Source organism: Genypterus blacodes, unplaced genomic scaffold (assembly GCF_046128005.1).
Source record: "Genypterus blacodes isolate CSIRO-AG114 ecotype Tasmania unplaced genomic scaffold, CSIRO-AGI_Gbla_v1 ptg000104l_1, whole genome shotgun sequence".
NCBI classification, from domain to species: domain Eukaryota; kingdom Metazoa; phylum Chordata; class Actinopteri; order Ophidiiformes; family Ophidiidae; genus Genypterus; species Genypterus blacodes.
In genome coordinates this window covers 228,310-254,214 of record NW_027466908.1, presented here as the reverse complement: position 1 = coordinate 254,214, position 25,905 = coordinate 228,310, and the positions used below count along the sequence as shown (strand labels likewise).

At 49.5% G+C, this 25,905-nt stretch overlaps 1 protein-coding gene across 1 annotated transcript in view; it reads left to right on the top strand.

Moving 5' to 3' along the window:
• Window positions 1-25,905, top strand: part of klhl29 (kelch like family member 29) — a 194,019-nt gene that overhangs the window by 90,531 nt on the left and 77,583 nt on the right. The window contains exons 4-5 of the mRNA XM_076160178.1: window positions 11,011-11,158; window positions 15,119-15,646. Of these exons, the coding sequence (XP_076016293.1) occupies window positions 11,011-11,158; window positions 15,119-15,646 (676 nt within the window). The remainder of the gene's footprint in view (window positions 1-11,010; window positions 11,159-15,118; window positions 15,647-25,905) is intronic.

Below are 25,905 nucleotides of genomic sequence, written 5' to 3'. Positions count from 1 at the left end.
GTGTGTGTGTGTGTGTGTGTGTGTGTGTGTGTGGTGCGCAGACACTGACGGAGCCGACGTGCAGAAGATCCTGGACGCGGTAAATGGGCTCGCTGGATGGATGCCAGCTAGCCGTGTGTGTGTGTGTGCGGGGGGGGGGGGGGAGTTGTTCTTGACGTGTTTACTATTTGTTCAGCGATTCTTCACGGCGTAATTGCAGTTATCTGTGTGGACTGAAGACGCTTTCAGAAGAGAAAACAAAGGAACTTCAGAACAGTAGACAGAAACATTTCATCGATTTCTCTTCTTCTTCTTTTTTTGTCACCTCCTGAGATATGGACTCACTTCTCGAGGATTTGGAATAAAAGTTTAAAAACATTGGCTTTCCCAAAAAAAGATTACATTGATTTGCTTCATTCGTACAGCAGCGTTTTAACGTGAAGCTCCAACGGGAAACACAACACTTCAAAGTGTTCAGAACGCCGGCGTTATTAGGAGCGACGCTCCTCTGCAGCCGCTCCAGACTCTGTTTGAATCCGTGTTGTCGGACCAAATGAACTACATGCCCTGTGTGTGTGTGTGTGTGTGTGAGCGCATGTGGGATTACACGCTTTGAAAATAACACGCAAACTGACTCATGAGGAAATTCCCCCTCACACAGGATGAATTAAAAGTGTTTTTCAGCCGGATTTAGAGATGAAATCCAGAGGATAATCACGGGCTGGAGCTCAGACGCCTCGTTGGTCTGATGCTGATCGGATCTGCTTACAGTCGCACCGCACACACGCATCTAATAGCCGCATGAGGCCACTGGAAAGTAACGCTTAATCTCTTATGCTCTGGAGATTTTAATCCGGGTTTGGAGCCTTTCGTCATGAGCTCATCAGCCAGGAGAGAGGCGCCGGGAAAAGAGGCGCAGAATTCCCAGGAAAAAAGCCCTTTATTATTTTTTAACGGGAGCTTTTGAGGTGAGATTTTCATGCAATTTATTTTACAATTTCACAAATTACAAATCACTTCAGCTGATAAGAGGGCAGAACAAAGAAGGTGTCAAAGAGTACAGAACGAGCGGTTGTGGCACGACTGAAGCTGAGCGGAGACGGAGCAGTTTGACATTGGGATATTTTTGGGACCAAATCGAAGAATGCAAACAAACATGGAGACATCAACGGAATCTTCAGAAACCTCCCCGTGTCGCTCGCCGGGTTGTAACTTTACACGCTAGGATATGAACCTTGAAATTACTTTTGCCATCTGGATAGAGCGGCATTAGCATTTGAAAGAGCAGCGACGTCGGGCCACATGGAGTAAAACTCGTTGAGGGGCGAGTGAAAGGCGTTCCCACACCGACCCAAGAAACACTTTCACTGGGAAAATCCTCCCATAATTCCACGGGAGCTCTGTTGATCCACCTGCCACAGTGTCGTTCATGGTTATTCCTCAGTTCTTTAGGGGTCCAGAGTCTCTAATGATCCCAGCGTGTGTGTGTGTGTGTGTGTGTGTGTGTCTTCTCCCCCCGGCTGTGTGTTGTGCGGACTCCCTCCTGTGCTTTGCAGGAGCATAGAGCTCTGCTGACCACTTCATCTTTGGGTGGGGGGGGGGGGATAAAACCAATCTCTCAGTCTCCCGGTGAAGCCCCCCCGGGGTGGGAAGCCGTGCTTCTGCTACTGCTGCTGGAGCTCCCAGAGTGAAACCTTCAAAGGCAGCAGGCTGAAAGGCGCTGCGGCAGGTTTACACACACACGGATGCTGCTGCTGCTCTCGGCCTGTCTGAGGTCCCGGTCTGAGGTCCGTGTGCTCGGGTCAGGTCCAGATGTTTAAGCCTTGTTAAAGTTGGAGACCTGAGTTTTGTGTGATACTGTTAAGATTCTCCTGCAACCACATTATTGTTTCAGTAGCTTTCTTGATTTCTCTTCGGGCCTTGAAACACAAGCACTATAAAGCATCTGAGGCCTAAAGGTCGGTGACATCATCATTCTTATTTCGTCATATTTGCTGGATGCAGGTGGCATCGTCTGAGGAGAACGTTCTAGTCAAATACTCAAGAAATATGTTGTTATAAGGAAAACATGAAAGAAAATAACATCACTCTTCCTCTCCCGGCCTCTGCTGTTGTGTTGTAGCGTCTCTCTCTCCCTCTGATCTGACTGGAAGCTTAGACTCACGAATACGAAGGATGTTTGATTTACACAACCTCAGTCGGTCCTGACGTCCTGTGGAAAACTGATCAGCCAATCAGGCGACTGGTCGGCTGTAGCTGGGTTTGCCTTCATGTGTAGTTTGAGTTGGAGTCGTCTCCATGATTACAGCCACTTTTGTTTTCCTTCTCTTTTTTTTGGGTTTATCTCTGAAGAAAAGTTGAACAGCTGGCATGTTTGTTTACTCTAAATGTGCCTTTGATCCCAGTTTAAGATGGAGAGATTTTGTGAGATTTCCAGTTTGGAGATGCTGGCTGATTGTGAATGAGGATGTAAGTGTGTGTGTGTGTGTGCGTGCGTGCGCGCGTGTGTGTGTGTGTTTATCTCCACTCACCCGAGGAATGAAACTTTATCACGTTCACCAACGCGGCCGACATCACGCTGAAGGCTTATCTGGATATTAGATAGTGTCAAATACTTCATATTCACGTTCCTCCATCTGATCCTTGTCATCCCGCGGTTGCGTTTTTGGCTCGGTGGCTCGCCGGGGGGTTTAGCCCGATGCAGATTTTCGCATACTTAACCTGATGCAGCTATTTTTAGGAGGCGTATGAAAGGTGATAAGCGCTCTGCCGTGTGCGCTTCAATATTCATGCTCCAGCTGAGTGCGGCTGGAAGGAAAACCTGGTGTCTGTTTACCGCCGACGTGGGACTCCGAAGCGATTAATCAGCCGCACTCTGCCGCAAACGCAGATGAGGACGCGTATACCTGATGGTTTTAGTGTTTAGTTCAGGCCCTGTGTGTAATTTGATGGCATATAAGCCTTTCTTATGTGTGTGTGTGTGTGTGTAGGGAGGGGGGGTAATGTGATGCGTGCTGCAGGTTGCACGTCGCCGTCTCTGTGCAGTGAAATGAAACAAAGCCTGTTGGTTTGTTTTAAAGGAGTTTCTTTGAGGGCTTTGGCTCGCAGCAGCAGGGGGGTTTGCAGGAAGCCGGCGTGTTCTGTGCTCGCGGCCCCTGTTGACCAAAGGCTGTTTCTCTTTGTTCGCCCGCGTCTCACGCCGGCCCACAAAAGTCAATAGGAAGAAGCTCTGTGGGACGCCGCCTGCTTCCTGTCCGTCAGTCAGGCTGCGCCGCATGATGATGAAGAAGAAGAAGAAGAAGAGCGGCAGCTGCTTGTGTTGAAAATGTTCTTTTGCGTCTGAAGCTGTTTGCGCTTTTCTTCCCCCTTTCTCATTATTATAGACTTCAGATGAAGCAGCAGACTGAGCTGCTCCGTCTGCTTATGAGAAAGAACATGTCACAACACTCACAGAGCAATAACACCACGGATAAGACACAAAAACAAGAGACACAGAAGGAAACAGGAGAAGGCTTCAAATCAGGGGAAATACAATGGAATAGAAAATAAGAAAATATGAGTTATGTTATGATTTATAATTAAGATACATAACAAGGAAATATTTGAGACTAAATGGTTCTAATTAAATTTAATACACAAGATAAATATATATTTGTGTACATTTGTGCCTATATTTATCCTCCTCATAGTTTATTAACACACAAACTATATATTATGTATACACACTTTGACACTCTTGTAGGTGTGTGTGTGTGTGTGTGAAGACGAGGGTGAGTCTTCTCTTCTTCTCTGCTGCAGGATACACTTTAGTTCCTCAGTGAAGCAGCCTGGAGGTGGTGTGCAGCCTGAAGTGTTAAGATGGATTGTTACTGGACGTAAATAAGAATATTAACAAAAACAGTGTTCAGAGTATTCAGGCTCCTTTGTCAAAGAGCCGATCATCTCCTGTGCTCTCTCTTTATATTTCACTAACTAAGAATTTGCTTTAATCTTCATGCTTCATGCTCACACATGCCCAGGTAAACACACACACACACACACACACACACACACACACAAACACAGGGCCGTTGCGTGAGCCTGAACCTCCATCTCGGCCCTCTGCGTGCTTCAGGAGCTGCTGCTGTGACAGCCGGTGGACGTTTTGTTCCCCAAACGCTCCGCACACATCAGGAAGGTCGAGGCCCGGCGGCGCCCTCTGTCTCTCACTGTCCCGGCCGCGTCTGTCCCACTGGCCCAGGACAGACCGCGCGTCCTTACATCCCCGTCACTCCCGTATATGAGGGGGGCCGCGGGGTGGGAGGGGCTTAGCGAGGGTTCCAGCTCCGTGACCTCTGCTCACTCGGGGGACATTAGTCCGGGTCTCTGGTCCGGCTCTGCCACTGAAGCTTGTCCGTCTCGCTCCCGCAGTCACGCCTCTCTCTCTTTTCTGGAACGCATGTGTCCAGCCAGCCGGGAGTTCAAGCAGCCGTCGGAGCGTCGGCGCTGGAATTCCAATGGAAGTGAAGTGTGTTGGTGCCTGAAATCCTGCAGTCTGTGTTCGTTGCCCCTTTCTAGGACACCGCTAAGCGTGTAACCGCCGCCAGCGCGGCGCCTGAAGGATCGGCCCCGTGTGAGCTCACAGACGAATCACCTGGAACGTCCGGCGATACCTTGGTCCATGGAACGATTCCCAGATTCCTAGATTGATCCGTAGTCTTTGTGTGTAAATAAGTTTCCGTGGTCAATTTTGTGTAGCTAGTTTAACTGTCGCTTCATTTCTGCTTCCTCCCGTTTCATCACCGTGGTGACGTATCAGCCGGTGTAACATGAGCGTGAAGCTAAAGTGGATCAGTCAGAACTGAGCTTCACTTGTGCATCAACCAATCACTCAAACTGCTGAGGATAATAATGTGTTCACTGAAACGCCTCCTGAATGTACAGAAACCGCTGCTGTGTTTCGTTTTCCCGCCACAATAAATCGGTCGCGTTTGCATCATCGTCCGCACTTTGACCGCCGCGCCCCGACTCGCCCCCGCTCGCCATGTCAGAGCGCCGGACGCATTTTTAAAATGGCTGCCTAAGACGTTCGCACTCGGCGTCTCTCTTTGTGCAGCGCTGAGACACGCGGCCATGTTCCAGTCGGATAGATTGGACACAGGCGCCCGGCGGTCCGGCTCCTGCATTCACAGCCGCTACGGTGGAAGACCGGAACAAAGCTGCTGCTCCTTTAGGTGTCAGCAGAGGGGACGCTTCTGCACCGTAAGTGAATGAGGAGAGAAAACTGTCCTGCAGGTCGTCGCTCCGGACGGGCTCTTAGGTTCTTAGTTGGTTGGAGGAGGAAGAGGAGGAGGAGGAGGAGGAAGAGGGGGGAGAGTTTCGCTCTGTCTTTTAGAAAAGCTGAAAATGATCTCAAAGGCAATGATACGAGGCGGCGTGATGGATGTGTTTGTCCTCCGCAGACGCTCCATCTTTCCCTCCTTCCCTGGCTGCCGCTCTTTGTCTCTCTCTTCGTCGTGCGGGGGGAGAGACATATCTGTCCCTCGCCCCGGCCAGGGGGAAGAGAGAGACGTTCTGTCAGAGTTGAGTTTCATTTCCTTGCCTGGACGTTTACGCTTTCCGTCGCCGTTTGTTCTCGCGGCAGAATGACAGCGCCATTTTCGCCGCACACACACGCGACTGCTGTTATTGAAAATGTATTTATGATTGAATTTGTGTACACGCGTGTCCCCAGAGACGGCGGGCTAATTGCAGGGGAGGCGTTCTTCCTCCCGTGCAGTCGGATTAAAACCTAGCGGCCGGTTTCGCTCCGCGCCGCTGCCGCCCATCCACGAACGATTTCTTGAGTCTGGAACAGATGAACGGATCAATCTATCAGAGGAACAACCGCACATTAACAGGTCTGCCTGATTACCACGGCAGCAGGAGAGTCAAACCTCCCTCCCCCGCCTGCACTCTGTTATTTTCCTCTCGTCTTTGCCGCCAGAAGAACATTGAACCTTTAAAGCGAGAACATAATCAGGTGGCGTGGCGGCGGCCTGCACGCCTCTATCTCATTGTGTCTGGCAGTTCTGCTAATGACATTTCAAGAGATTAGCTTTCCACTGTGCTGTTGTTACTGACCTGTGTGAGTGTGTGTGATCTCCATCTCTGTTCCCTCTCTCTCTCTCTCTCTCTCTCTCTCTCTCTCTCTCTTCCCTCTGTGTTTTCGCCTGGACCTGTTATTAAATCTCATAGCAGTTTGTTGATTTGATCAGTGTGTGCTGTAACATTGTTTACCCCAATGGGACGTCGGCGCTCTAGACACACTCATTTCTCTCTCGCGCTTGCTCTCTCTCTTTCTCTCTCTCTCTCTTTCTTTCTCTCTCCCTCGCTCTCTTTTCTCCAACTCGAGCAATAAACTGATTTCTCTGGGGGAGCTGAAGGCATCTCGGCGCCCTCATATGGTTGTGTGTTCCGGCCCAAACTGCAAACACGGCGCTGGTGAGGAGCCGGAGCTTCACACACCGAAAATGTCCACGCCGGCGTCTTTTCCCTTCCTCTCCTCAGCGTTATTACAGGATTTGAACTCCTGCAATAACTCTGACGTAACGCAAAGGCAAACACGGAGCCGGGAGCAAACACGGGCTGTTTATTCGGACACGGATGTTGTCGGGCAACTCAAAGCAATCGCGAGTCCGGGATCACAGGCGGTCTCCTCCCGTTACCACGCGCGCCAGCGGCAGATGGCTGGCCGGTGGCACGGTAGTGCTGCATGCTCTCGTTGGACGGTGACAGATGTCTGTGTTTCCCAAGTCCAGGAGGTGAGCTCGCACGCCAGGAAGGAAACTATACATTCATGCATCTTGGTGCCGTTTTTTCATTCCATCTGATGCAGCGATTCTGACGCATCGGCAGAATTCGACGGTCCAACATTTCAGGAAAGTAAAGGACGGTGTCTCACATGTATCCCGTCCTCGTGTGGGATTACAGAGACTATTATTCAGCGGCCCAATCAGTGTTCAACACCCTGACCATGGGCCCGAACACACTGCAGCGCTAAAGGAAAGTGAGGGAGTTAATGAGAAAGCCTGTATAGAATGGAAGGCTGTGGCAGAAGAGGAGCAGAGTGAGGAAGCAGAGGCTGCGGAGGAAGAGCGCTCATTAAAAACCAATGTCGGCTACAGAAGCAGCTCCTCGCCCCCAAAACGATACAGAAAACTCCTCCCTAAAATCTCCAGGGTTACACAACAGAATGGAGCGATTGTATCGTTCCGAGCGTACTCTGCAAATGTAATGGTACGCGTCCGAGCTGCTGTACCACACACGACCCCCGGGGGCTGAACGAAGAAGCAGACAGAGTTCTCGACTCGATCTCCTTTGTTTTCTGGCACGTTCTTGCTTCCCCGAGTGTTGCGTGTTGGTTTGTGTTGCCAGTTGAGACTTGGCTCCTCTCTGCCCCCTAGTGGATCTACCTCCTCATTCTTCGGGATCTTACAAAGCACACAGGCGAGTCGCACAGTGACACTGAAAGCATCATGAGGCTAAGCGCTTATGTCACACGCATCGATTGTGCAGTGATGCCTCAGCCTCTGTGTGTGTGTGTGTTTGTGTGTCTGTGTGATAGTGCCACAATCCATATTTGCAGTGTGTAGTCCTCACACACACACACACAAACATACACACACTGTTTGCTCCATTACCAGAAACCTATCCAACCAGCCCGACAACAAACCTGAAATGTCTTGGCAGGACACAGAATAATTTATTTGGCCGGCCTCTTCTTCTCCGGCGTGGTTTCTGTTGAGTCAGAGGAAACCATCTGCTGCCCGATGATGATGGCGTCCGGGGAGGAGGGGACCGGGAGCGGGAGCGAGCAAATAAAACGCAGAGGAAAAATGGCAGGTGCTGTACCTGGAACCTGCTCCTTCCTGTCTGCCTGCCATCTTAATAAACGTCCCTCCTGATATCTGCTGGCTCGCCCACCTGCAGGTGCAAAGCGCGGGCGGCACCTGTAGGTGAACGCCTGTATGTGACCACCGTTAAATTAGTATTAGTTAAAAGATAGAATCCTTGTTGTTCTGAAAAGTAGGGAATGCAAAGACAACATCTGATCCGCTGCTAAGCTAAGCTAAGCCGTCTCTTTCACTGCAACCAGTGGAAACGTGACGCATCTTCACGTCTTAAAGCGCCGCACAACTTACTGGTGTTTGTCTTTAAATGGCATCATGGTATCCACATCAAACTGGATGGATTATGATGTGTAGTTATTAGTTGGAATCTGAAGTTGTACATTGACTTCTTCCCTTTTGTCCCTCTTACAATAAGGACGGGACTCTGGAGAGTAAATACCTTTACATATATATATACGTATATACAAATCATCTTCTTGTTCCTCATTAAACTGTGAGGCTGCTGGGGCGCATCGAGCTCCACCGGCTCCTCTGGACCGAGATGGAGTTTTGGACGATGTCAAATCGATTCCACGGCGCCGCGAGCCAGGTGCAGGGCAAAACGGAAAGCAAGAGAGAGTCGGCGCCGGGAGCGTATGAGAAATGGGCTGTACGGGGAGGGAAGGTAAAGAATGGCAGAAGAGGAGCGCAGGGAGGCAGAGGGGAACGAGTTTGGAGGAAGAGCGCTCATTAAAAACAAACGGCACCTATAGAAAGCAACTCTTCGCCCTGAAAATGCCCCGAAAATTCATCTCCAGGCGCGAATGATGGACCGGAGCACTCTGGGCCTCTGAGTGAACCGTCTCAGCGCTCTGCTGTCTGAAGTGGACGGCTTGACTGGACCAAAAAAAACAGCTGACAGGCCGTCTCCCTCTAAACTCGCCCCGGCTTTGACTCCATCACGTCGTCTTCCACTTTGCCCTGAGATGTTTACATTAACCGCTTTTTCCCTCCTTTAGCCTGAAGCACTTATGAACTGTCAGATGCCTTTCAGGATGAATTTATCTCCTCGGTGACGCTCATCGAGCTCGTCTGCTATACTGTGAGGGAGCAGAGAGGGTTTAGCTCTACTTTACCTCAACACGCTAAGACCACAGCTCGCTCCGTCTGATGCAACAGTCTGGTGTCAGAATGTAAACGCGGTTACACCTCATACAGCGTGTGTGGGTGTGTGTGTGTGGAGGGTTTGCTGTTCTAGGTCTTCTGTGTGGTTACAAATGGGAATATAAATGGTGATACCAGCGCACGCCTTCAGTTTCCCTTCTCTCTCAGCGTAGAATGGAGTAATGGGGAGCTTGATCAACGCCTAACCAGTAGGAGGCGCCAGTTTAGCTACAAACGACCCTATCCTTCTGCTTGTGCTTGGTTTATTCATCAACGTTACAACTCGTGACATCATCAGCTGGATCCCCGGGTCACTCTGAAACTCGTAAACCGTAATAATTCGCTGAAATGAACGCTTGTGCGCTACATTAACAATTCCACTTGCACACAAACAACAGCATTCCCTGCTTACCTCCGTGTTATACAAGCTCAGAACTTATCAGTCAGCTGAAACATCAATACTCTGGCAATTCAGTCGTCAATCGATCAAACCGCATGAAGCCCCTGTTCGATGTGGCGGCGGCTTTTCCTCGCACTCCGGCTTTGTGGACGCGGTGTCTGGAATGCACGGCGGTCCTGCTTGATGAGGTGGACGCAGGGGTCGGCGGGGGGCATAATGGATTTGGAGGACGGCAGGGATCAGCAAGGGGCCGGGGTCTTTTCTATTAACTCTGGAGGCCGGCCGGGGGTGAGCGGGGGGACCGAAGCCCGGCGCTGCCCCCTGCCTCTCCCAGCCGCCGTCCAGACTGCAGAGCGGCAGAAAAGGGAATATTGCTCCGGGGTCCAGCGGTGATTGACCCTGTGTTTTCATCAGCCTGGGCCTGCCTGATAACATTTCTTACCCCCGTAGCAGAGAAAATATTACTGTGTGTGTGTGTGTGTGTGTGTGTGTGTGTGTGTGTGTGAGAGCAAAGAAAGGCTCAGGAAAGTCTTAGTTTACTTTGAAGAAGTTGTGTTGTGTTCATTCCAGGCCCGGCTTTGTTTCCGTGATCTTTCCCGTCCATTCCACGCTGAAGGATTTCCTCTTATTTCCTCTGTTTTCGGTGTATTTTCATTTCGGAATTCTATTATCTCACATGACTGAGCCGCATGTTTAATTCATGGAAAAATTAAGACGTACCAAATCTCCGGGGGAAGGATCGAAATCTTTTCCTCCTGCTACCGGAAAGTTAATTGTCACTGCGATGTTAAACAGCAAGACGCTGGTGTAAAAGACTCTCCAGGCAACAGAGTTGGTTTTTATATTCCTCTTATTTTGGTTATTTAAGCGGCCGTCACTCACCGCTCGTTACGCCACCGTCTGCCCAGGAGCCTTCATCACTGAGGTGTGATTTGTTGTATTAATATTTAAATCTTTAGAATGAGGTGAGATGTTGTTTATAACCACAATCCATCAAACTGCACAGCTTCCTCCCTCTCTTTCTCTCTCCTTCTCTCTCTCTCTCTCTTCATCCCCCTCTCTGTCTTTGTCTCCTTCCTCTCTCTCTTTCTCCCTCCCCCTCTCTGTCTCTCTCTTCCTCTTGCTCTCATGTCTATCTCTCTCCCTCCCCCCCTCTCTCTCTCTCTCGGGTCAGGACTCCTAGTGTTTGTGTTTATTCTTCTTTCCCATATTCTTACATCTCATTCCGTCTCTTTGTTATTAGTTTCTCTCTCTCTTACTCCCCCACACACACACCTGGGGGATTCTCTCTTTGAATTGCGACTCCCGAGCTTTCCTCCTCTTTCCTCTCCTTACTTATTTGTTGAGTTTTCTTCGGGGTGTGTGCTCGTCTTCCTCCATGGCTTTAGGCAGGGTGGTGTGAAGCCCTTTGAGACGTGGTTTGTGATATCGGGCCGTACAAATCAAACTTGACTGGACTTAGGAGCCGAGCTGTCAGATGTGGGTCGCTCAGAAACATGAACGGGACCGCCTGGGACGTGAACGCAGCTCTCACATTCGTTTCTGGTGTCTTTGTCTGGTGTCTTTGTCTTGCTGGTGGTCCTAATGGTGCTCCTCTTCTTCCTCTCTGTGCTGCAGGTCTCCGGTCTGTCTCCGGGGGACACTCAGACCCCGGGACTGCTGCTGGCTCCAGGAGTGAGGTGGGGACAGACGCCCATCAACCAGCTCACGCCCTGGGACACGGACGAGCCGCCCGCCAAGCAGCACAGAGACAGCGAGCCCTCCGGTAACCAAACACACACTTTACACACACTTGCATATGCTTTGGCCACACCCTCGATCTGATGCACAGTTCACACACACACACAGACACGCTTGCATGCTAATGAGGCGTCTCTGCTGCCTCGCCCTACATATAACACGCCTGCCTTTGCATCATGCGTGCTGTACATACACAAACACGCATAATGTGCGTACACACACACTCGGCTTTCACACACACCACATTAACTCTGCATGTGATTATAGAAATATCACTGTAGAGGAGGGAAAAGTCTGATGTCTCCATATTGCAACCTCTACAAGCTGAAGCCTCCTCTTGGCTTCTTCTTCTCTGATTTTAACCGTCCTCGTTAATGTTAAAGTGTCACTAACTGAAGTTAATTTAAATTAAGCCTTTATAACAAAACCCCTCAAAGTCATCTAGACGATCTCTACAAGGTCTAATTTGGGAGTTGACCTTATTAATTCTCCCGGTGCCTCGTGTGAGACTCGTGCGGTGGCACGGCGGCACGGCGGCGCGCTGTAACGAGCCGGGCCGGGCACCAAGCGGTTAAAGCTGCTGAAGTTTTTGCCTCTTATTGTAATGAAGCGGCCCAGAATGGCTCTGCCCCGGAGCAGTTCATTTCCCTGCATGGCTCAGCTGGCCTCTGCCTCCTGCTCATCACAAATGTGTCTCATTTAAGGGTAATGCTGCTCACTGAGCTCAGCACATCCGCAGACAGCTGCTACTCTCCAAACCTCAAAATAGTTCAGTCTCAACCCCGAGCTGAAGCCTGGACAACTGCTAATTATGATGCGCGTCGGATTCCGTATAGCTTTAATTACCTCTGTGTGAAGCGGGCAGCTCAAGAAGTTAAGGACAGATTTGTCGCCGAACTTGGTGGAATGGAAGGGGCGTGGCTAAGAGAGGGACCCATCAAAGTTCCATTTAGATTGAGTTTTGCTACCTGGCAACCATTTTTGTTGTTGCTGAAAATATGAATGCTGATAAATTATTTTCTTTTAAGATCTCTATTTCTCTCTTTGTGTGCCTTTGTGTGGTTTGTGATTATTGGCTGTGAGTGATTCTGTGTTCTGGACCTTCTGGCTTTACTAGGTGTTTATAGATAATCAGCTGTACATTAAAAGCTCCATATAGTTCAGTAATGTAGAGGATCTCATCTTCTTCTTCTTCTCCTCTTCTTGGCTTGTATCCAAACGCTCCCAGGTGACTCTGAATGAGAAGTAGTTTGCTTCCGTTCTATTAATACATTTTACAGCTCTACTTTACTTTAATGTCTTGAAAATACAGGTTGACTCGTTCCTCTCTGCTCTTATTTACTCTCACACACTTTCTTCAAAAAGTCCAACTGTCTCTGTATATGGGGTTTATATTTGGGTGATGACATTTAATAGAATCCATGTTTTATATTTAGTCGGATAACTATGTGCAGGTTTGGGAAGGCACCTATAACATGTAGGTGCTAATCTAGATGCAGATACCAAATGTTTCTAATGGTCTGTTAACATTGGAAGGTTGAGTTGTGTGATGTGTTTTCAGGAATACCTTCAAAGTAATTCACCAGACTGAATGATAGAAACCCGACCAATAGTTTATCAATGGGAACAAAAGAGCGTCCTCGGCCTTGGTGGAGGTGTGAGCGTTGACGAGTGCCCTTCTGCTTCGGTTGATGTGTTAATAATTCAGCCGCTTAGGGAGAGTGTTTGTGGAGCAGAGACCTTTTTGGAGGAGCTGCTGTGAGGAGGGAGGAGGCAGCTGTGATGGGAGAGCGTGGAGCTCTGTCAGTGCGGGGAGGCGTCCTGCTGCGCGGCCGAGGGTCCCGTCGCGCGGCCGAGGCCCCCCTGCTACGTGACCCCAGGCCCCCTGCTGTGCGACCGCGGCATCCTGCGGCGCGCGGATGCATGCCAGCCGAATTTGCCATGAAGTTACCGAGGTCTTATTATTGCATCCTGGAGGAGGAGGAGGAGGAGGAGGCCCACCCCACCCACCCCACCACCCACCCAGGCAGGCTCCAGCTTCAGAGTGAGGCGAGAGGCGTGAGTGAGATGTCAGCAGCCTCACCCGCCGCTGCAGCCGCCGCTCAGATCTCGAGCGCCCTGTCGCATATTGATTCACACGTGTGCGCCATTCCAAACTGTGAGTGGCGTTTGCGAGGACGCCAGCTCTTCTCTCCTCGCGTTGCCAGAAGCTTCCCTGGCAACTGCGGCAGAATTAATCAGCAGCGAGTTCATGCTTTTGTCTGCCGAGGGAAGTTTGTCTTTGAAGAGAAGTTTGCTGTTAACTTTAGCTCCAAAATAGTTGATTTGCTTCCTTTATTTTTAAAATCTGCTCCAGGCTCGTCTTGATGGCTGATTAAGCAAATTATGGAGTAAATAAATAAAGAATGAATGAGGCCCTGAGGCGTTTAGGAAAATAGCTTTGCAAATTGTGAAATATTTGACAGTATTCAGTGTTAATATTAATATTTTGTCTTTTCTTTAACCCTTTGTGGTTTGACTTTTTCTGTTGTAAGTTATTATTATTCTGTTATAAATTATTCTTATTGTTATTTATACATCAGCTTGCCAAACATGCATAAATATCAGATTTTAAAGTCAGATTTTTTACTCTAGGGTCAGAATTTTTTAAACTTCAAATGCTTTTTTCTGTAAATCGAGCCTTTTTTTATTAAGTGAGACGTTTAGTTTTTGGCACATTGGCCTGTCAGCAAGAAACACAGACGTAAACATGGAGCTGCCGCCCCACAAGAGTATTGACACCAACCTGGAAAAGTCTGTCCATGAAAATGGATGAAAATGAACCAATATGTCCAACAGAAAGCTGTGCTATGGAGGATTTAATGGGTCAATCAGTGAGATACGGAGCTACAGGTCTGGCCGCTCTGTGGGGGGGCTGGTCTGTACGTGGGGGGGGGGGGGGGCATGCTGGCTCACCTCAGACCTGTTAAACCTCTTGTTAGCCAGAGGAGGACATATACAGCGTTTTAATCATATATTGAAGTCGTTAAAGATTTTACGATCAGCAAACCGCACGGACACAACAGAGGGATGCAGTTTGATCTACAGTGTCTCTATCAGACTGTAATCAATGCTGCCATCCCATTTAAACTGTCCAACTTTAACAAGAAATGGAATGATTACATTAACCCCTTTTATTGAAATCCTGTATCAAGATGAGCTGCAGAAGAGGGGAAATGAAATACAGCGCTGGAGACTGAAGTGAATTATGAGCCTAGTTAGCCCCTCCCCCTCCCCGCGCTCCTCTTCCTCTCCCTCTGCCGCTCTGTCTGCCGCTCTGTCTTCCTCTCCCTGGACTTTGATATCATGAATATTGAGGGAGTCTTTTGTTTCATTTTTCGCTTCGTGCCTGCTGGGATTTGACCTTTAACCCCTGAGCAGAGCGCTGAGGCCAGACCCCAGATTGAGTTAAACACCGAGGAGGAATTTCTCAACAAAGTATATCATCACACACACACACACACACACACACTCACACCAGAGCTCATTTGTGCTGCTGCTCGCCTTCCAGTTTCTTTATTTCTTATGAATAACACTTTTGTTGGCTGAATATTCAAATATTTGGTCAGAAACATTTTTCTGGATATTTGCTGTGGACGTTCCAGACTCACATCCCCCCGATTGCAGTATTTCCATATTTTCGGATGTTGTGTGTTTGAATAAACACGGCTCAGCACGGATCAGAGCAGTATGGTGTGTGTGTGTGTGTGTGTGTGTGTGTGTGGGGTAACTTCAAGCTGGAGTCTGCCCTCCCATGCTGCCTGTGTCTATTTGATCACCTAATGCCAGACATCAAATCAGCCCTCAGCCCCTGTACTTGGCTTTGTCTTGGGCTTAACCAAAACGCCTCAGATCAATATGCGCTATAGGATTACATTTACCTTGACTTCTCCTCCCCTCCCCCCTCCTCCCCCTCTTCTCTCTGTGCCTCTCTTGTGTCCGGCAGGTCCGACCTGGCCCCTGGCCCCGGTGGCTGCGGTGAGCCAGCCCAGCCTCCTCCCCCACACCTACGCCCTCCCCCAGCCGCCCTCCTTCAGCCACAGTGTGACGGCTCAGTCGCCCATCATAGGAGTCACCCCATCCATCCAGGCCCCGGTGCCCCTGCAGCACCCGCTCATGACCGCTCACTTCCAGCTGACGCCGCAGTCCACCCAGCAGCCTCCCTCCATGGTGCTGAGCATGCCCAGCCAGCCTCCGTACGCCTCCGCTCAGCCTTCGGTAGCGCCGTCCGCCCTCGCCGCCCAGGTGGTCCATCCCAACGCTCACGGCGTGAACGGCAACGGCCACTTAACCTCCCACCCCAGCCACGCTCTGATCCATCCCCCGGCCCTGCCTCTGACCAACGGACAGGCGGCTCAGCAGGCTCAGCAGCCCGCCGCCGCCGCAGACAATCAGGACGCTCCTAACGGGCTGCAAATGCTGCGGACAGTCGGAATGGGGAAGTACGAGTTCAGTGACCCGGGACATCCTAAAGGTAAGAGGAGACGAGGGGGGATGTTAAGGTTGAATGGCTCAATCATAGCAGATCTGTTCCAGCTCGACAGCGCCCCCCGGGCTGGCGGAGGTGTCAGGTATCTGATCCATGTGGCCGCCCCTCGCGTTTCTCCCCAAACGACCTCCCGCTTATGTCCACCGGGCCGGAATGAAGCGTGCGGCCCTCCGCCCATCTGCCCGCATACCACAGCCACCTCACACGCCAACAGACATAAACAAGGCCGCAAACACTTCATTCAGAGGTCGTTAAAGTGCCACGGGATCCAGTTTAGTTCAGAGCTGCTCCGAGGTCACGGCCCAGCGAAGTGCGTGTGAATCCTGGTGCGCAGGCGGCTGAGTCGTCCTGAAAGCACGCAGGTTGCTCAGGAACACATTCCTCTGATCCGCCTCCCCGCTCCTCCGCCCCTCGTAGCTCCGCCGAGCCGTTTGAAGCGTTGTTGACTCGGTTTGTGTTTGTGGAAGCCGCTCGCTCCGCCGGCGCTCCAGTCTGCTGCAGAAGCCGTAAATTGGTGTTTGGTTTAACCTTGGAGTTTATGACGCGGGGCCGCAAAAACAGATGTTCGCAATCCCCCTGACCAATTTTCACATTTAATGAAGCTTTTAATTTAGGTTTAGATTGTTTTCTTTTTCCTGACTCATTTGGATCAATAAAACGTGTGCAAATGAACTTGTAGATTGCGGGGGGGGGGAAAAAAGCAATTATTCCGTGGCGCCGCCTGCGATACGTTGAAATGAGACTGCAGGTGGAATTGGAAAACTGGGTAATTGGATGAGCTCGTCACAGGTCCGGAGTTTTTTTAGCCTCTGCATCTTAAATGGACGGGACGTGATGCATTAACTGCGTAGGTGTCACATTGTGTTGACCTCCTGACCCCAGGGGGTCCCAACCCCGAGACCCCCCTCCCCCCTCTCCCTATCGATTCTACTCAGTTTGTTCTCTTACACTTTTATTAGAAATCAGAAGATTGAAAGCAACGTTTTTAAACCATTTTGTAGATTGAAATTCCTTGCTTTGTTGCTGCTCTGGTGCCGACGTGCCTGACGGTGTTTAACCCTTTATACCTTTGACACTCGCCGTCCTAAATCTTATAATATTCACCTTCCTTCTTGTGCATCTTCAGTCGTAGCTCTGTAATAATGATCAAATCCAACACAAATGGTCCAATGTCGCTATTTTCAGCATCCGTGTCAGTTTTGTGGCAATCTAGTCTTTCCTCATAACGTTAACATATCTGTGTGTTTATATAAATACTTTGGGCTCGCTCTACTTTTTCATGAACTTGACGTTGGAGGCATTTATCTGTTTGTTAGTGTTTGCAGTAAACATCAACATCAACAAGGCAGTAAACATCTTGTACGCATCCGAAGCACAAATCAATCCTGCGGAGCTTCTGCACAGATCCCCGTCTGAGCTTATTGGTCATTTTGCAGGAGCGGATTATTACCGAATGGATTCTCTAATTCACACAACACGCTCAGATGCACGTTAAGACTTGATTACTCTGCAATTAAGGCAATAAATAGCCTTTTTTAAACTTAGCACACACTCAACACACATAATGGCATTGAAATTGTCAAATCGCTGTAAACGTACTGCAGTCGAGTCATCAGAGTGTAAACGCAGCCACTGTTCTGAGGCAGGAGCACTAAAGTTGAGTCATTTCACCGACATAAAGAAGGAACGATAACACATTGTATTTCTTCTTCCTCTCCCCGCTGTGATGTATAGAATATAAACCGCAGGGACGATCACAGTTTGTCTAAATGTCATTTGAAAGGGCCCACGTCTCACTGTGGAGGACTTCATTCTGTTTCCTCTGTGGATATCTGGCCTGAGCGTCTCTGAAGGTCAGTCAGACACTCTCAGGTGCTGGACTGTCACATTTTCGCCCGTGTCTTCGCAGCACTTGGCATTAAGTAGACATCAGCGAGCGCCATGGAGCTAATGTCACAAGGACGGCGGGGGAAAGCGGGCAAAAGTGTCGGGCGCCACTAAATTAGCAGCTCCGCCGTCTCTGGAGTGGCGAGGGGACACGGGGACACGGGGACACGTCTCCGCTGACAGGAACACTTAACCTTGCAGTCAGAACCTAAACAATACAGAGTTTGCTAGTCTCTCTCTCTCTCTCTCTCTCTCTCTCTCCCTCTCCCTCTCTCTCTACCTGATGTTTTCTCACTCCTTCTCTCCCCCCCTCTCTTCCTCGCTCTCTCACCCTCTCCCCCTCTCTCTCTCTCTCTCTCCCCCTCTCTCTCTCTCTCTCCCTCGCTCTCTCTCCCTCTCACCCTCTCTCTCTCCCTCCCCCCTCTCTCTCTCTCCCCTCCTCTCTCCCTCTCCCCTCTCTCTCTCCCCCTCTCTCTCTCCCTCACCCCCCTCTCTTTCCCCCCCTCTCTCTCCCTCTCTCGCTCTACCTGCAGTTTTCTCTCTCCCTCTCCCCCCCTCTCTCCCTCCCTTGCTCTCTCCCTCCCTCTTCCTCTCTCTCTCCCTCCCTCTCTCTCTCTCTCTCTACCTGCTGTTTCCTCACTCCCTCTCTCCCCCTCTTGTGTCACAGAGCTCCCTCAGGTGTTGACGCGTGTGTTTTAAATCAATTAACGCTGCATATCAATTGGCCGAGGTTACCTGCTGTCCCGCCGGCGTGCCGTCGTCGTGGTTACATATGAGGCAGGAAGCGGCTCGTGACCTGCGTTCTGGCTCGCTTCTCCGTCACAAGTGAATGTGTCGCACTCCAGGCGCTTTTTTCCGCTTCCACGCAAAAATAGAATCAGTTTAGGAGGAAACGCAGGAAGGAAGGCGACGAGAAGCTGGAGGTCAGTGAGTCTGCAGCGCGCTAATGGCTCAGTGAGGATTAAGGGATTTGCAGATCCGATCACACAGCTGTGATTGATGGATACATACACGAGCGGTGAGGGAAAGTCACACGGACACACACGCACGCACACACACACACACACTGATTCTGTCACACACACTGCGTCGAATCAGGACGCAATGAGGCAAAACACGGCGAAAAAACAAACAAATACGGTTTCGTCCAGAGACGCATGAGTATCAGGGGAGCTTCCTGTCTTAAAGCGACGGCGCCTTCGCTAAAATCATCATTACATCCTGATAGGAATCCATAAACTGTTTTTATATTTATATTTATATTCCAGATATATTTACCTCCAAACTGTTAACCCCTGTGGGACTTTCACAATTGATTTGAGGGAAACAGTGTGAATGTTAAAGACACACAGCGAGACTCAGTTTGTTACTTTCACTCTCTACTTTGGTTCCTCGTCTAAACTGCGATCAAACTCCTCGGCGTGCTTTAGTTTTGTGTATTTTTTAAAGTTGTAAATAAAAAATTTGGACTGGAAACATTCAAGTTTTGGAAAAAATAATTGCTGAAATGTTTTTACGCTAACGAGAACAGATTTACCGAAGTTGGTGGTTAGAGCGTTTGTGTGAGTGTGTGTGTGTGTGAGTGTGTGTGTGTGTGTGTGTGTGTGTGTGTGTGTGTGTGTGTGTGTGTGTGTGTGTGATGTTAAACTGTAGTGATGAAAGTTGCGTGTAAACGTTGTACAAAGTTTGAAGTGACGCAGACGAGTTTGTTTTGTGGGTTCAGTCGGCTGACTGAGCGCCACGTCCTTAATCCAGCTGCACACACCGGGCCAGGCTGTGTGTGTGTGTGTGTGTGTGTGTGTGTGTGCGCCTGGGTGTGTGTTTGTTGCCTGTGTGCCTGGGTGTGACTGCCTGGATGTTTTGTCACATGTCAGCTTCAGACTTGAAGCCAAACGGCGCGATGACAGAAGCGGCGCTCTGTGTTTGAGTTGGCTTCGCCTTCAAAGGGAGCAATTTGTTGTCGCTCCGCATCATCGGGCGTGCGTCTCTTTGTGTTTGCGTATGTGTGTGTTTGTGTGTGTAGTCGTTTCTGTGTGTCTATTGACATTATTAGGCGTTTGTACTCTGTATGTTGTGTGCATGTGAAGAGTCACACAGAGAGACGTAATGGCAGCTTCAACCTGCCGCCATGCTGGAGAGAGAGAGAGAGAAAGAGAGAGAGAGAGTGGCTCTGTGTGTGTGTCGTTCCAATCGATGGTCGTCCTGATCAGTGGAGTGCCGAGCTCAGCGGTGACGCACTCACGCTGGTGATGGAACCTCATTTAAAGGCGTTGCACAAGCTTAGAAACACAAACAGAACAGGAAGTGTGAGGGAGCCTAACTCCATCAGACGCTCGGCTAACTTTCACCCTCAGCTTCCCTGCTCGCCCTGAAATGAAATGCTGAGGCGGCGGAACATGCGGCGTCTCTGCCAGATCTGTCGTCCAATAACATCCCAGAAGAAGTAGGCGGCGGCCTGAGTGTGTGTGTGTGTGTGTGTGTAGCTGTAGCTCAGTGTGTAGCCGCTGCTCTGCCGGGCCATCTGCCGCCGCACCGAGCACATGCTGCAGACTTCCGCGCCGCGCCGAGCCTCCTATCTCATGTCAAACATCACTTTAACGCTTCCTTCCACCTCGCTGACCTTTCACACACACACGCAGGCTAACATGCACACACACGTACACCTGCAGCGTCTCACTTTCTCATGTGTAATGTACGCTCACACACACACACACACACACACTAAGCTTCCACACACTCTGATCATTTGTCTGAACTCCACTCCTCCACATATTGAAACAGGATCATGGTTTTCGTTTACATGCCTGAGTTCCTCGCTTCATCCGTCTTGATAAACTCACACTGTTTCTTTCCATTTAGCCTGGATGGGACTTCTTTTCCTTTTCTTCATCTTTGGTCCTCGGGAAACATGAATGTTACCCTAACCCGTATGTACGATGAGGAGGTAAAGTGCAGCTAAGACGTGTTCATGCTGGAGTGAATGTACGATCGCATACTTCTGGTCGTTCCGACGGGCGGAAGGTCATCATTCCCCTCCAGTCACCTCACATCAGCCATCATCGGGGGAGCGAGGAGCTCTGGAGCTGCTACTGAACACGATTTAGATGTCCGGCTGAGTTAAGACCTGCGGCCTCCACGCCGGTCGCTGCTTCCTCTCGCTCGCCCGCCTGATTTGAACTTTCAAGCTTTATAAACAACGATTTAATAACCCTTTCATGTTTGTTTCTACGTTGGCTTCTCTGAACGTTGTTACCGCCATGTTTACCGCTGCACATCAGCCCATGAGTAAGATAGTGAGTGTTTACAAGGGCAGGGTGTGTGTGTGTGCGTGCCTGCGCTGTTTGTTTAACGGAGATTGGCGCCCTCTTTTCCTTCATCTTCCTGTAGCAGAGGTGATGTTGGCGTCGACGCGCTGCTGCTGCTGTGATGTTTCATAATGATGTTCCCCTTACATTCTCTCACCTCCTTCTTCTTCTTCCTCTCGTCTTTAAGCAACTACAGATCTGACACGTAAGCTTATTAGACACTCATTACGGCAGCGGCTGCTGTTGTTTGCATGTCAGCAATGCATCGTGGGTCCAGCAGCTCCACACGTTGTTCTCAGTTCATCGACCTCAGCAGCAGTTTACCGTCTTGTTTTTCTCTCTGTTTCTGTTCATAAAGTCTACAAGATTCATTCCTTTGTGCTGAATGTGACGCTGCCCCCGGTGGACACATTTAGGTCTGCATGAGTATAAAAGAGAACACCCACGATAATGCCCCGAAACATTTCAACAAAACAACCTAAATTACGTTTTGGTTTTCATGAAAACCCCAAACACCAAGTTTTTCTTTTGAGTGGGGGGTTCACATGGCGCCAAAGTCCAACTTCTTTGTCGATTTCGTGCAACACAGAACAAAAAAATATATAAACTTTGAGAATTCCTAGGTCCTTGAATGCGTCTCTGCTCAGCCAATCACAGAGCCGTATTGAGGGCTGCGCCTCATGAATATTCAGGAAGTTGCCTCCAGATCGCAGAGGAATTAGAACATTAGCATAGCAGGCGCAGGAATCAGGGTACACACACACGACCTTCTATTACGGCGTATAAGTACTCAACCCAGAGTACTGACGGGGTTTAACTTCCCTACAGATCCCAGTACGCTAATATCTTTATTATACCTTACTATTCAGACAGATGAGGCTTTCAGGCTGTTATTAGTGATGCGTAAATACTCATTTTGTTCTCGCTAAAAGCTTCCACCAGGCTGGTCAAAGCCGTTATTACAGACGCGCGCGGCTGTGATAGCCACGCTGAGACCATTAATCATCCCCAACACATTAATTAAACTCCCTTTTCCTTCTCTGCCTGCTTTTCCTTTGTCACAATTTGTCTCAATCTCCACTTGATGGAGAGCAGAGAAGCCCGACCGCATCCGCGCCGACACGAAAACGCAGGCGTTCAGCGAGACAAATGTTTCGCACGGGGAGCGAAGAAGGGAAAAAAAGTTGTTTTTCTTAATTTTCAAGGCGCTGACTCGGATCGGAATCTGTGAAGTAAGCAGCGGCAAATTAATTGAAGTCGCCGCCGCAGTGTGTGTGTGTGTGTGTGTGTGTGTGTGTTTGTTTGGGGTGATTATCTTAAAGCCATCCACGCCAGGATTAGCTCCAGCAGAAGTCGGGTTGTTGTGAATCCAAAATAGGCTTAAAAAATGAAATCCATGGATTTTTAATGTTGTCTTTTCCGGTGGTTTTCCTTAATTCCAGGCAGTTGAGACAGAAATGGAATTCTGGGGGAATTGGGAATGTTGCCAATTATTAATGAGGCTGAAATTTATTCCAATCACAGCGGCTTGTGCAGGTTATTCCACTAAATGAGCGGAGCTGCAGCGATGTGCACACCGACCCAGGAGGGGCCTGCATAGCAATGATGTGGACTCACGGCAGAGAGGCGAAGAGCGGCGAGGACGACCTGACAGCGTCTCCTTAACTTAGCCAAGGACGGCGTCCATCGAGACGTCCCGCTGTTTGTGGCGTCTCGGGAGAAACGCGTCAGAGCTGTGCGGACGCAGAGCCGCTCGCCCTCGTTCTTCCTCTACCTCGTTAGCGTGTTTTAAACCCCCCCCCCCCTGCAGTTAATGCGTGGACGGTGCATAGCTCATTAAGATTGATCACTCCTCGCCCGCCTCCTCCATGCAGAACGCGGCCGCGGCCTTCATTAATCACCGGGCTGCTGCAGATAAAGCTCGGCGGCGGTGCAGTCACCTGACAGGCCGCGGCTACACACACAATCACACGCCGCTCGCCTCGCTGCTGTAGAGGGAGGAAGGGGGGGACGCACCACCACCTCATCTCCTCCTCCCCCTCTCCCTCCCTCGCCTGTCCTCTTCGCTACATGTCACTTTTATCCACACCCACGCGCTCGCCCCCCCTCACGATGCCGCCTCCCCCCACGCCGCTCTCAACACCTGCTTCCTGTATCCTCTTAAACCCTCTTCCTCCTCCCCTTCTCTCCTCTCCTCTCATCCCTTGCTCCGTCCCTCCTCCTCCTCTTCCACCTGTTCCGTGTTTCCTCTTAACTTCCCGTCTCCGCCTCCCGCCGGCTTCTCTCGCTCGTGCTGGATAGAGCGACAGAGGGAGTTAATAACTGAAAAAAAAGGATTGATGATGAGGAAGATGAACATCCAGCGAGTCCAGATTGCTCGTTTGGCTGCCACAGCTGGACTGAGCGTCAGATGGTTGTTTCCGTTTCATGGTTTCATCAATCGGCCAATCAAACCGTCGCTCAGCAGAAAACCCAGCGGATCGGTTTCCACGGCGAACAGCAGCGATGTAATGCCGTCATTTCTGCAATAATAAACTTCAAACCTTCAGTGAGTGTGTTAGTAACATCAGTCATCAATCACTCAAGTTATATTTCTGTGGCTCGTCCGACATAAAAATGCAATTTAAAGTTCCTGACAGGCATTTTTCTGACAAATGGGATTTAATCCATTAAACTAAGAGATAAAACAAAGTAGAGCGGCGAGAGAGCAGATAAACGTTATACAATGGAATAAAATAAGATGGTCGAATGAAAAACAAAGTTGAATAATGTAGACAATCACTTGTTTGCTGTTATCGTTTCTATTTTGTGTCATTTTATAATTTTACATTTCACTTGGAGCTTTTATTGTTTTTAAGCCGCATTAAAGTGAAAACATTTAATTGGAATTCAAATTGTTTCTATTGTCTTACGCCTCATAAAGTGTGAGGAATTAATACTTCACACTTTATAAACCAACAGTGTGTAAAGTTTAGATGCTACTCTGCCTGAACCATCCTAATCTTCATCTTCCTCTTCATCAGTAATGTAAGAGTTTGGTCTAAAGGATTCCTCTCCTTCGCTCCTGCTCTGTTTAAACCTCCGCCCACACCTGCAGACTTTATGTTTCAGACTTCCTCTCCAGGTTTCCTCTCATTTCAGGCATTTTCGCCAAATAAACCGGATTCATGTTCAACAATGGAGGAACGTTGGAGTTCTGGCCCCACGGATTGAATTTCATTTTGCTTCTCACTTGATCTTTGACTCCGTCATCATCGACTCTGTGCTCGGTGATTTGAGTATTTTAGCTGCAGGTAGAAGCTGCCAGATGAGGTCACTTTCTATTTACCTGCAGTCGTCCTCTCAACAGGTTTCTTTATCTCTCTTTCACTCGCTCACACTCTCGCTCGCCCTGGAAAAAAATTGCAGAATGGAGAGAGAGAGAGAATCGAGAGGCCACGGAAATCACAATCCCCCTCAAACGTTTCATCAGGGAACCTTAAACCATCTGATGCCTCTGATGTCATCATGAGATCGTTCAGTTCAACCAAAACATTAGCGCTCAGATTTTGAGCTTCAGTTTTCTTCTCATGTTGACGTGTGATCTTTACATGAGTGTGTACTGTAAACACTCACACACACACACACACACACACACACACACACTCACACTGGTCCCCCTGCTGTCTCTGTTAGGGGAAGTTCTTCGCTCCACTTTCCAGCTTGGCATTCATGCTGCTTCTCCCCACCACTCGGATTGGGCTGCGATGAATAAAGCATGCCGAGGCCTTAACAAGATCGCATGTTAATGTGAGGCCTGGAATGGCGGCTGGGAACTGACACACACACACACACACACACACACACACACACACACACACACACTCTCCCGACGTGGTTTATCTGGATTCATGATGGAGTGTGACACTGGTTTGCCCGGAGCGGCACTGTCATGCTGTTAGTATTCCGGACACCTCCTGGACTGGAACGCTGCCATTTTCCCTACATGAACTTCCCGCTGCCCTCAGTTTTATGGGAGTAAATTGATTTGCGTGTAAAGTAGTGTCAAAGTGAATGGAAGTTCCGCCTCAGACGGGCCTGAATCTCCAGCAGCTCCCGCCTGATACCGGACGATTAATTGTCGGGAGTCGAATGTCGATGTGTTATACTGCACATCGGCCATGAAATAGGTGGTAATGCATTATCAATGAGGCCGAGTGTAAACATAGCAGATGTTACCAGGAAGCCAGTCAATAGCGGATGTCTCTCTATAATGAGAGGGCATAATTACAACAGGGAGGGAGCTAAGCATCCAAAACAGCAGCAGATGCACTTCAGCATCTCCAGCAGAACCTGCGCCGCCTCAGCGTGCTGATATTCACGCCGGGTGCGCTTATCCGAGCGGATGGTCCCAACTTTTCCCCCTAGCCGCAAAACTTTTTAAATGGCTTTGATAATGCATGCAGGGCGTCTAATAAATACTAATGACAGGAGGCCACATTAGCAGGAAGGCGCTCGTCTCTGCAGCTCATTATTCCAACAGGACTCCTATGTGTGTGTGTGTGTGTGTGTGTATGTATATGATTCTTCACTGACTCAGAGAAATGATAATGGCCTGAATTCTAATCAGAGGCTGCTGGTGCTCTCTGCGTTTTAGAGCTTTGCAGAGCGGTGAGACGAGGACGTGATGGCCCGCCGGCTTCCTGCTCTGTTGTTAGAAGCTGCTGCTCACATCAGCATCTCAGAGCTCAGGAATCAAGGATGTGGTGACGTCAGTGGAAAGGGAACAGCTTGAGTCTGTGGGAGTTTGTGTTTAGCAGGTAAACTCCATCTACGTCGTCTCAGCCAAAGCAATGAACGTGACCCAATTAGTGCTGGAGCTCTAAAAGGTTTGTTCCGTACCAGCAGGGAACAGAATGTGACGTCCGCACAGCCAAATGTAAGAGCAGCCAGAGGATGTTTGGGGTCAGATCCCCTCACACAGAAGCCATAGTTTTGTATTCCGCTTTTGGTTTATAAAGGAAAACTTTTTGTTTGTTGTTCTAAGCCAATATATCAGTATTAGATTTAAGC